The 12,053-nt window shown below is 44.0% G+C and overlaps 1 protein-coding gene across 1 annotated transcript in view; it reads left to right on the plus strand.

The window, feature by feature from the left end:
- The window catches only part of LOC121576906 (metallophosphoesterase MPPED2), a 32,695-nt gene extending 21,011 nt beyond the window's left edge, over window positions 1–11,684 (plus strand). The window contains exons 5-7 of the mRNA XM_041890467.2: window positions 9,089–9,204; window positions 10,211–10,324; window positions 10,581–11,684. Coding sequence (XP_041746401.1) covers window positions 9,089–9,204; window positions 10,211–10,324; window positions 10,581–10,690 — 340 coding nt within the window. The 3' untranslated portion in view covers window positions 10,691–11,684. The remainder of the gene's footprint in view (window positions 1–9,088; window positions 9,205–10,210; window positions 10,325–10,580) is intronic.
- Window positions 11,685–12,053: the final 369 nt, after the last annotated feature.

Raw genomic sequence — 12,053 nt, forward strand, 5'->3', positions numbered from 1 at the left:
GGTGGTCACACCAGATACTGACTGGTTTTCTGATCCACGCCCATACTTTTTTTTTTTTAAGGTATCAAATAAAATCTAATTCTATTGGTCACTTACACATATTTAGCAGATGTTATTGCAGGTGTAGGTAAATGCTTGTGTTCCTAGCTTCTACAGTGCAGTAGTATCTAACAGTTCACAACAATACACACAAATCTATTAAAGTGACTAGTGTTCCATTATTAAAGTGACCAGTGATTCCATGTCCATATCTGTGACCAACAGATGCATATCTGTATTCCCAGTCATGTGAAATCCATAGATTCGGGCCTAATGAATTTATTTCAATTGACTGATTTCCTTATATGAACTGTAACTCAGTAACATCTTTGAAATTGTTGCATGAAATTGTTGCAGTGTACCCCGGAGTCAGATGAACTCCTGGATAGCATGCTAGTACATACCCATAGACTTCCAGTCATTGCGCTAATTTTAGTTAGCATTGGCTGGCGAAACTACCTGTAACTTCCTTCATACTGGACACAGAGACATAAAAATGGTATCCACGGGTTCATCAGAATCTGGGGAAGTAGATAAAGGACCTCTTTGCCAAAATCCCAAAGTATCCCTTTAAGCCAAAAATATTACAACATTTACATGAAATGTTCCATATCTCCTAGTAGCATTGAACAGCTAAAACCTCCTCCTTTAATGGCAGATATACCATGACCAAACCTAGTAGTGTTCTATGTGTGTGACTGAGGGCAAAGGGAGCTGCTATACTATAGGCAGTAAAATGGTATGGCTTTAAAAAATCTAAGACTTCCTCTAATCCGCCTGTGACTGCGAACACACTGGTCATGTGACCTCTGGGTTAACATTGGGTGAGAGCCCGCCAGGCAGAGCCACAAAGAAGGTGTGGCTCTCTGTTGCCATAGAAACCATGGCACAGCCGTGTGTGTGTGTGTGTCATCCTCAGTGTGTTTGCCATTAAAGCAGTTCCACTGGGTGTGTGAGTCTGTGAGGATAGCGTAGCTGTGGGGTTAATGCAGGCTCAATCTCTCACATGGACACCCATGCTGGGCTGGTAATGTACTTTATTGACTGGTAGACTGGCCATTGTCTTAATGTCATTTGTGGCTTTGATTTTCTGTCCGTCTGTGTAGCAGGTGAATTGATGGGAATGGGAAAGCTGCCTGACTAATCGCCAAAAGTGTGCGAGCATAGCCTCAAATGACCCTGGTGTTTATGGAAAGAAATAAGGGCATATCTGAAATGAGGTTCTAACTCCCTAGATAAGGGCTCCAGTTTCAGCATCACTTTGTGGAAATCCCTATAACCGCTGAATGTGTGAAAATCCTGTCATCACAACAACTTGTCTGATAAGTCCTACTGTGTTGGTGATGGGGGGAAATTAATAATCGCAATATTATTTAGGATTGTTTTTGGTTTTTTGCTAGGTAGCGTTAGCTAGCGCTAGTCGTCTGTACCTGTGCCAAAACTCCTGTGTTTTTCATCCTATAGCTTGTTCTCCATATTATTTTTAAATAGTGAGCCAACATGTTTTCAGCACTTATTTCCATGACTGATCAAAACTAATTTTCTAATGCTCTCTCTTGTCTCTCTGCAGCAGACATGTAGTGAGAAATATGTTTGGAAATCACAATAAAATCGCAGTATCGTAATACATATAGAATCATGAGAATCGCAATACATATCATATCAGCACCTAAATATTGTGAAAATATCGTATCGCGAGGTCCCTGGCAATTCCCGACCCTAGTGTTCTGACAAAATCCTTCACCTCACTTTCCAGAATATAGCTGGATATAATAATACAATATGTAATAGAAGTGTCTTTGGGTTAGCTGCGGTTTTGGTCTGGTTTTGAGTGTTCATCCGTCCTTTGCTGAGTGGACTGTCCCACAGGATCCACCACATCAGAGGAAGAAGCTGTAATGTGAGAGCCTGGGGAAAACAGGCCAGGGTCTGTTCTCCTTCCCCAAAACAAAACCACAAGGGAGTGTATGGTTATGCTCAACCTCTGGGAGCGTTGGTTCACACAGGGGAGGGCGAAATGCTGCTCTACTCTGCCCTACAGGCCCCTGCAAGGCCTTACCTGCTGACACCACTGATTGTGAAGTGACCTTTGACCCGGAGGTGCAAGCTGCACGTCAGTGTTGATTTAGCTGCCCATGTCCGCTACACTCCTCAGATCTTTCAGCACTGCAATGCCCTGCTCTGGCCCCAGCTCTAGCTGACTGCAGCCCAGCGCTGAAGGCTCTCACACAGCGCCAGGCAGGGCAAACTGGGGCACTGGAAGAGGGGGGCCAGGCTGCCACGAGGGGGGCAGGCAGGGGGCATGGGGGGGGTCAGAAAGAAGAGTGGGTCAGGCAGACAATAAGTATGGCCCAGGCAGAGAGAGTGCCCAAATTAGGAGTGGGATGAACACACACAGACGAGAGGAGGAGATGCCTGTCCTCTATTAACTCCAGCCTACCACAAGGCCACAGTGGATTCAGAAGGCTAGGGCCTTTGACTTATGTGTCAGGTTGAATAATGGTCAGGTGTTAGGTGAAAATCCCACCACTGACACCAATTTCTCTAGAAATGTATTTCTGTGAGCTTGCCCTCCTCCGTCCCTGTATTGTCAGTCAGCGGTAAGAGGCCTTGCTATGACCCCACCACCACTACCCCCCAGGAGCCAGCCAGAGCCTTGTTACCTCACAGGACATCACAAGTGCTTTAACGGCCTCCATCTAGCACCACAATGTAATGACCTGTGAAATAACCAACCAGTGCGGTGCCCTTTACCACAATGAACGTTATGTGGCTCATTTGACTAACCAGGGTCATCCAGAGCCATCTCGGTAGAGGGGACATTGGATGAGACGACTGATGTGGTGTGTATAGCCCTCTGTGGTGTGTGTGTAGACTACTGATGATCACTCCCAGGCGTCAATGACTAGGAAATGAATGAATGCATAAAAGCTGATCATACTACCAGGTGACATTGACACTGAGGAGGATGCAGCTAGCCTACTTAGTGGGGTTGAGTGGTTGATTTGGACCAGTGCAGTTTCACAACAAGCCTGGCTGAGTACACGACACAGTGAAGTGTAGTGTGACTAGTGTTTGCTAGAAGCTAAGACCATCTGTCCAGGCCAGGGCAGCCGATAGAGAGAAACAGGAGATGGTAGGCTTTACACAGAAGAATGCAGCATTTGACCTTTTATTAGTATTGTGACTGACAGAGTATGTTTCCAGGTAGTATAGCAGCCTATGGCATTACAGACAGACTGGACAGACAGGAAATCCCCAGGCCCTTCATTTCCGTCTCAGTAACACTCTGCTGCAGCAGAGAGTTGTTCAACATTACAGCCATACACAGCCCTATGCCCCTCACCTCTAGGCTAGTGCTTCTACCCACAGATAGTCCTGACTGAGTGGATTAATATTTGAAGATTCCAGTAGCCCTTTTAGATTGGAGAGACTTGAGGGACTCGTGGGGCAGTGCATTAGAGTGGCTGACCTGACCCCTTTCATAAATAACCTGAAGCTAGGGGTGCGGTTGGGGCACTGTTTTAGAGCTAAAAATGTCTGGCCCATGTCTGCATTCTGTGTTCGGTTCAGCTGACCGGTCACCAAGTTCAAACAAATGACATGCATGGCTTGTTGTGTCAGACGATGTACACTGTACAGGTTGGCAAAATAAAGAAGAGCACGTTGTCAGATCTATGCTTGGAAAAGCAGAAATCTGTGTGTGTGTGTTTGCACTTGCGTGTGTGTACATTGTGTGCGCACGTACATGTGTGTACTGTGCATGCATGTGTGTACTGTGTATGCATGTGTGTACTGTGTATGCATGTGTGTGTTTGTGTGTGTAATGACAGAGCGAGGTGATGATCAGATAGCAGCAGGTCCAGACAGTGGCTGTTATTGCAGGGCTTTATCTGCTGCATGTCTGTCTGCCTGTCTGCCTGCCTGCCAGAGGGGGGTGGGCGGGTCAGGGTTGGAGTCATTCTGCAGAAACGCTAGCCCTAGCAATGGTGAAGGATTGCACCCGCGTGTACACCCCGACACGCCATGCTCTAAAGCAGCCACTGTGCTTTATTTACTCTGCCATCAATCACAATCAAGCTGCCACTGGCCTCTTAAAGCAGAGGGCCCAGGCACACAGGACAGAATTGGACAGGACCCAGCATTATTGTATATTTTATCAGCCCCAGTCAGGGCAGACAGCGGAGGTCAGAGCTCCAAACATCCTGATGGCTCATTCCCCAACAGGAGACAACAGCAGTGACCAGAGGTATTCTATCAGTTAGCCTAGTGATGACAGCCACGTGGGAGAAGGCAGAGCTAATCTCATCTGATCTTATCTCATGTCTACGTGGTCAAGCTACCCTCTATATCCAACCCCCAATCTTTGCTGTTATGTTTAGGCCTATGTGGACACTTGAAAACATTTTCTGGTCTTTGTCTTGTTTTGAATCCTCTGACAGTATGACAATATAAAGAGGTATGTGTTCCTTCTTCCCAGAGCGTTTTCCCCCCTCAACGAGGTGATGCTCCTGCCCCCTCTGCACCGGCTCCCCCGCAGCATGGGAAGATAATGGAGTCCTCAGCCTGCCTCTCCTCCCCCCTCCACTTCCTGTCTCTCACAGGCTCCTGTATTGAGCAGCACAGCTCATTGTTCACCTCTCATCTCTGTCTGCTCTGCTGGGATCGAGAGAGAGACGCCGGGGAAACACAGGATTCATCTGTGTGCTGGTGTCAGTGGTAGGATCCAGTCCTAACACAGAACAGGCTCAGCTTTGAATCACAGGGTTGGAGAAGGCTGTGTTACCCAGCCTGTTGGAAAATATATAGGTGCAGTCAATATGAATTGGCTGTTTGTGAGCAACGCAGTGCAGAGCTGTGTCAGCAGGCCTTTGCTATCGCACAGTGGGGGCTTTAACAGAAATGCTGATATGTAACAAGACCATACAAATCTTTATTTGCATTTGAATTGAACTTGGCAATAGGAGCAATGTGTGTAAGTTATGTTTTCATTTTGTTGAAAGCCATACTATACAAAATGTGCATGATTCAAAATCTCAATATTCGATGTGAAAGTTGGCCAGGGGGCTTACAGTGGGGAAAAAAAGTATTTAGTCAGCCACCAATTGTGCAAGTTCTCCCACTTAAAAAGATGAGAGGCCTGCAATTTTCATCATAGGTACACGTCAACTATGACAGACAGATTGAGAATTTTTTTTCCAGAAGATCACATTGTAGGATTTTTTATGAATTTATTTGCAAATGATGGTGGAAAATAAGTATTTGGTCAATAACAAAAGTTTCTCAATACTTTGTTATATACCCTTTGTTGGCAATGACACAGGTCAAACGTTTTCTGTAAGTCTTCACAAGGTTTTCACACACTGTTGCTGGTATTTTGGCCCATTCCTCCATGCAGATCTCCTCTAGAGCAGTGATGTTTTGGGGATGTCGCTGGGCAACACGGACTTTCAACTCCCTCCAAAGATTTTCTATGGGGTTGAGATCTGGAGACTGGCTAGGCCACTCCAGGACCTTGAAATGCTTCTTACGAAGCCACTCCTTCGTGGCCCGGGCAGTGTGTTTGGGATCATTGTCATGCTGAAAGACCCAGCCACGTTTCATCTTCAATGCCCTTGCTGATGGAAGGAGGTTTTCACTCAAAATCTCACGATACATGGCCCCATTCATTCTTTCCTTTACACGGATCAGTCGTCCTGGTCCCTTTGCAGAAAAACAGCCCCAAAGCATGATGTTTCCACCCCCATGCTTCACAGTAGGTATAGTGTTCTTTGGATGCAACTCAGCATTCTTTGTCCTCCAAACACGACGAGTTGAGTTTTTACCAAAAGGTTCTATTTTGGTTTCATCTGACCATATGCCATTCTCCCAATCCTCTTCTGGATCATTCAAATGCACTCTAGCAAACTTCAGACGGGCCTGGACATGTACTGGCTTAAGCAGGGGGACACGTCTGGCACTGCAGGATTTGAGTCCCTGGCGGCGTAGTGTGTTACTGATGGTAGGCTTTGTTACTTTGGTCCCAGCTCTCTGCAGGTCATTCACTAGGTCCCCCCGTGTGGTTCTGGGATTTTTGCTCACCATTCTTGTGATCATTTTGACCCCACGGGGTGAGATCTTGCATGGAGCCCCAGATCGAGGGAGATTATCAGTGGTCTTGTATGTCTTCCATTTCCTAATAATTGCTCCCACAGTTGATTTATTCAAACCAAGCTGCTTACCTATTGCAGATTCAGTCTTCCCAGCCTGGTGCAGGTCTACAATTTTGTTTCTGGTGTCCTTTGACAGCTCTTTGGTCTTGGCCATAGTGGAGTTTGGAGTGTGACTGTTTGAGGTTGTGGACAGGTGTCTTTTATACTGATAACAAGTTCAAACAGGTGCCATTAATACAGGTAACGAGTGGAGGACAGAGGAGCCTCTTAAAGAAGAAGTTACAGGTCTGTGAGAGCCAGAAATCTTGCTTGTTTGTAGGTGACCAAATACTTATTTTCCACCATAATTTGCAAATAAATTCATAAAAAATCCTACAATGTGATTTTCTGGAGATAAAAAAATAGTTGACGTGTACCTATGATGAAAATTACAGGCCTCTCTCATCTTTTTAAATGGGAGAACTTGCACAATTGGTGGCTGACTAAATACTTTTTTCCCCCACTGTACCTGGACTGGAACACCCTCAGCTGGTTGGAAACAACTGGAGGCATCAGGGGAAATGGAAAGAGAGCCTGTGACAAGACTTCTGCTTTTGGAGGTTAACAGAGGACACTGCATCTTAACTCCACATTTACCGGATTGGTTGAACAGTACAAAGAGAACCTCACCCTTACATTTTTTTCTCTTGTCAGGACCATTAAGAAAGGAACGGCGCTCAGTCGTTTATTTTACGCCTGATACTTTAGGTTAGGACTGGAATGACTCTAACCGTGAAATGCATCCTTGGTCAGAAGGGAAGCATCAATCTGGAGTGTTTGTATGTGGCTAATGTCCCCCTAGGCAGCAGCAGCCCTGGGCTGAACCCTCCAGAGAGACCTGCACCACAGTGTAGCCTAGACTGTTCAGGCCATATCAGTCATAAAGCCACAGCTATCAGTGTTCATTTAGTCAAGACCAAATAGCTTCCACTTCCAACCCCCCCACCCCCCGGTCTCCCCACCCTCTCCCAGGCAGCTCTGGCCTGATGTGTGCCGTGCTGTCTGGCCGTTGAGGCCAGGGCATCTCTTTACCTCCCTGTGCCCTGGCTGTCTGAGCAGTCGGTAAATAAAGACAGTCAGGGCAGGGCAGGGCTGCCCATACATACTGATGTGTGTGTTAGGAGGCCTGTCCCAGGGGAAACATAAATCTCTTAACATGCTCGTTCTCATTGGTGCTGACAGCTTAATCAATTTTCCTCCTCTTTGGATGACCTCTGTTATGCTGTGGCACGGCCGTGTGGCCAGAATGAATGTCCTGGTCATCTAATAGCCCTCTATCTCCCGCTCTCTCTCGCTCTGAATTTCTCAATCTATCGCGCCCTCTCCCCTTGCTCTCTTTCTCTATCTCTGCATTTCTCTCCCTCTCTTTCTCGTATCTTTTCCATTGTTTTCCATTAACACCGTCCATCGACTAATCGGACGGTTAGAGACTCATTTTCAGCCGGCTACTTTTTCCACTTAATATTAATTAGGCTACTTTTTTATTTAAACGTTTCAATTAGCTAATCCATCGATCTCTTTACCGCTAGAATGAACGATATGCATCTTCTAGCGATCTATTGATAGGATAGGCGCCTGTCATGGCACAGGCTATTTACTGTGCTTTGATTGACAACTGAACAGCAAGTGTGGACTAGTTTATAAAAGGTGTCGAATTGAACGAATAAAGTACATCTCCTATATCCTTTTGCCATTTCTAAATCATGCAATGTGGTTATGTCCATGGTATCGTATCGGGACAAGTAAACCAAAGGATTTCCTAGGTTTTCTTTCCTAGAATGTTGGTCCTTGCCGGACACTGATGCTAAAGTGTGTGACTCGTCTCGTCACAGTCAGTGTAGCCTATCGAATCGGTGAGAGCCATTCATTTGGCTCCCTAGTTTGCGTAGGCTACTGGTAGGCTTAGGCTTTTTGGCGATTTATATTCAGATAAATTATGAAAACATTTTATGAAGATGGTGAATCGTCACTACATCAATAGGTAGTGGAGAGCCTCATTCTAGTGCTATAGAGATGGTTCTCTCATCTCCATAGAAGAACTCTAGAGCTCTGTCAGAGTGACCATCGGATTCTTGGTCACCACCCTGGCCAAGGACCTTCTCCCCTGATTGCTCAGTTTGGCCGGTCGGCCAGCTCTAGGAAGAGTCTTGGTGGTTCCAAACTTCTTCCATTTAAGAATGACGGAGGCCACTGTGTTCTTCGGGACCTACAATGCTGCAGAAATGTTTTGGTACCCTTCCCCAGATCTGTGCCTCAACACAATCCTGTCTCGGAACTCTATGGACAATTCCTTTGACCTCATGGCTTGGTTTTTGCTCTGACATGCACTGTCAACTGTGGGACCTTTATATAGACAGGTGTGTGCCTTTCCAAATCATGTCCAATCAATTGAATTTACCACAGGTGGACTCCAATTAAGTTGTAGAAACATCTCAAGAATGATCAATGGAAACAGGATGCACCTGAGCTCAATTTCGAGTCTCATAGCAAAGGGTCTGAATACTTATATGAATAAGGTTTTTCTGTTTATTATTTTGAATACATTTGAAAAAGAAATCTAAAAAGCTGTTTTCGCTTTGTCATTATGGGGTATTGTGTGTAGATTGATGAGAAAATAAATAATTGTATCAATTTTAAAATAAGGCTGTAACGTAACTAAATGTGGAAAAGGGGAAGGGGTCTGAATACTTTCTGTATGTACTGGTGGAAAAAACTGTTTCTCTCTCTCGCAATTTTTTTTTACAAATATAGTGCTCTGTTCTGTGTTCATGTTTGAATTGCATGTATGCACATACACTGTATTCAGCATTTTGTGCAGGTGTGTGTGTAATGTAGATTTCTTTTAACCGTTTCTACAGGACGCCGTGGTTTAATGGCTGGGGTTTTAACCTTCCCCGCGGTCAGTCTCTACTGGACAAGTGGAATCAGGTTCCAGAGGGTATAGATGTTCTCATGACCCATGGACCTCCCCTCGGTGAGTTGAGTTCATATAACCCCAAAACACTGCTAAAACGGGTTGCACTTATTTGCCAGGATGATTACTGTGTCACTAATTCATTGCACATACTGGAAGTAATTCCACCGATAATTGATATTCAATAAATAGGATGAAAACAGGAATCTCTGATTATTGTCATAATGTTAGAAATCAACATTTGAAGCATATTTCTTGGACAATTGCTCTTTTGGATGGCACTTTATGAGAATTCAGTATGGAAAAATGTAATGTTAATTTCCCCCGCTGTAGAACAGTATATTAGCAGCTATATCGGTATAGGTAAATTTTCCCCCTCAAAAAAATCTGAATCAGTATCAGACTATATAAATAAATATTAACTGGAAGTAATGGAAGCAGAGTTAGGGTGACATTTTCCTCACGGTAAAACGCGCCACGAGAAACAAAGCCTGTGCAATGACGAGTTGGGTATTTTCGCCTCACCTGTATTTGCGTCTGCATAGGTGGAGCCAGAAATGGGAGGGTCAAAAGGAGGTTTGGGGGGAGGGTATGCTAATTAACCTTTCCACAAAGTATAATTACATGAATGTATTGAGAGGCTACGAGATAAGAATAAAACGGGGACAATAATGGTAGATAAATAATCCATAGTAGGCTATCATAGGCCCATGCTTTAAATGAGGCTGGTGTTGTTGCCTACGTTTTTATATTTGCCAAAAATAATATTATTGTCTGTGTATTACATTGTTAATGTCTAGCCTACTTTTAAGCTCTTGCAAGTAAAAAAATCGATGTTATTGCCTATGTTCCATCCAAACATTCACAGCACATATGTTAGTAATGCATCATTGTTTTATAGTGTAATTCCGAATAGCATTAAGACGAGAAAAATGTTGCCCTTAGTTTGTGCCTGACCTGTCTCACTATTATGAATGAATTGATTGTTAAATTCGTAACAAAAATACATGTATCTTTCTTATGCTTAATCCAGTGTATTAATCAGTCTTGGTGTGGTTTGGGACAGGTTTCCGTGACTGGGTCCCCAAGGAGCTCCAAAGAGTGGGCTGTGTGGAGCTGCTGAACACAGTACAGCAGAGGGTCCGACCCAAGCTCCACGCCTTCGGGGGCATCCACGAGGGTGAGTATTCTGTACCCTCTCCTCCATGGTTCTGGTTCTACACAATAACATATTGGTAAAGTACTGAAGTACAGCATCCATATTAGGAAGGCGTCCGTTTTCAGGCAAAACAATTCCTAACATGGATGCTGTACTAGAGTGACACTTAATACTGTATCAGTGGGGGCTATCTTGTGCCATGCATCTCTAGGTTAACAGACCTGTTATTGTCTCTGTTTTGACTCTGGTGTATTATTTATCTGTCCTCTGTCTGCAGGGTACGGCATTATGACGGATGGATGCACAACTTTCATCAACTCCTCCACCTGTACAGCCAGTTTCCAGCCCACCAACCCCCCCATCGTATTTGACCTGCCCAACCCATAGAGCATCGGAAATAAACCAGCATTTTTTTAAATCAAATGAGTTGTGCTAAATGTTCATCTTCAAGATATTTGTCTTTTGTAAAAATGCTTGTAAAAATGCATGAAAATCTGATTCTGGTAATGAAATGATGATCTTTGTAAAATGTTTCATATTTTCCATTTGTTTGCATTTGCTGCGTTAACTGGTTTTCTGTGCCATTTGTCATTTTCTTTGTTTCCCCTCTCAAGACGTATAAGCTTTTTGTCTGTCAGGCAAGTACACTGCCTGACAGTAACGGTACCCTCTACATCAGCAATACTTGACCTCATGATAGAACATGCATTTGGCATTGTAACTTAAGTTATTTGGTCTCTGTTAAAGGCCTGTGTGTTGTTGAAAATGAAACATTTGAAATATATGAAACGTATCCAATTATTATATACAGTAGTCCCTTGGGCTCTCACATTTGTTTTGGAAATGTATGTACAGGTGCTTCATCTCCCTTGATCTGGGGTGCGTTCAGCAGGACGCAACAGATTATGTATATTCTCAAATGTCCCCATCTTCCATGGAGTACATGTGAGTTGGTGTTTGTGTGAATTTAAATAGGCCCACTACAGCCTTTCAACAATGTATGTTATATGCTATTCATAGCACACATGCATTTAACTCATTTTTATATTTTTATCGATATTCAACAAACAGCTGGTTAAATTATATTTCACAACTGCCTAAGCAAAAGTGAGATGTCCCCTAAAGTACGGTAATAAGAATTTTGCTAATTATTTTTGTTTTGTTGCACAGTGTGAAAATGCAATCTTGCTAGCACAAAAAAGTTGCCAACGGTAGTCTTCTGTCATTGTAAATGCCTGTTTAGTTTCCTGGTTTATGAAACTTTTTTTTACTTGTGATACATTTAGTTGCCTTTATATGCAAATAAAATTGCGATATTTGTACCTGTTGAAAAGCTATACAGTTTTGTTTATTTTATCTTACATACTGTAGCAGTGGAGCACATTAAAGGAAACAGTACATTGCTAAAGCGTCCCCCTCTCTCACTCCCTTGGATAGAGGTAAAGCTGTATCTCTGCACTACCTGTCCTCCCTAGGCCAGATTGATTAAGGGCTGGATTCAATCTGTATCGCTAAAGTTCAGCGTTATATACAGATTGAATCGAGCCCTAAGTCTATTACTTATCCCCGGACTGACAGCAACATGGATTAATGGGTGCTCTTGACAAGGATGGCTGTGGCCGTTTGCTGTCCTGACACCTGCTATTGACTGGGGAGAATTGTCAGGGTGGCCTTGGCCCTGAAGGAAGGCTGACTGCCACCCTGTGTGTGTGTGTGTGTGTGTGTGTTTGGGTCCCCAAACAATAAATGT

Source organism: Coregonus clupeaformis, chromosome 11 (assembly GCF_020615455.1).
Source record: "Coregonus clupeaformis isolate EN_2021a chromosome 11, ASM2061545v1, whole genome shotgun sequence".
NCBI classification, from domain to species: Eukaryota; Metazoa; Chordata; class Actinopteri; order Salmoniformes; family Salmonidae; genus Coregonus; species Coregonus clupeaformis.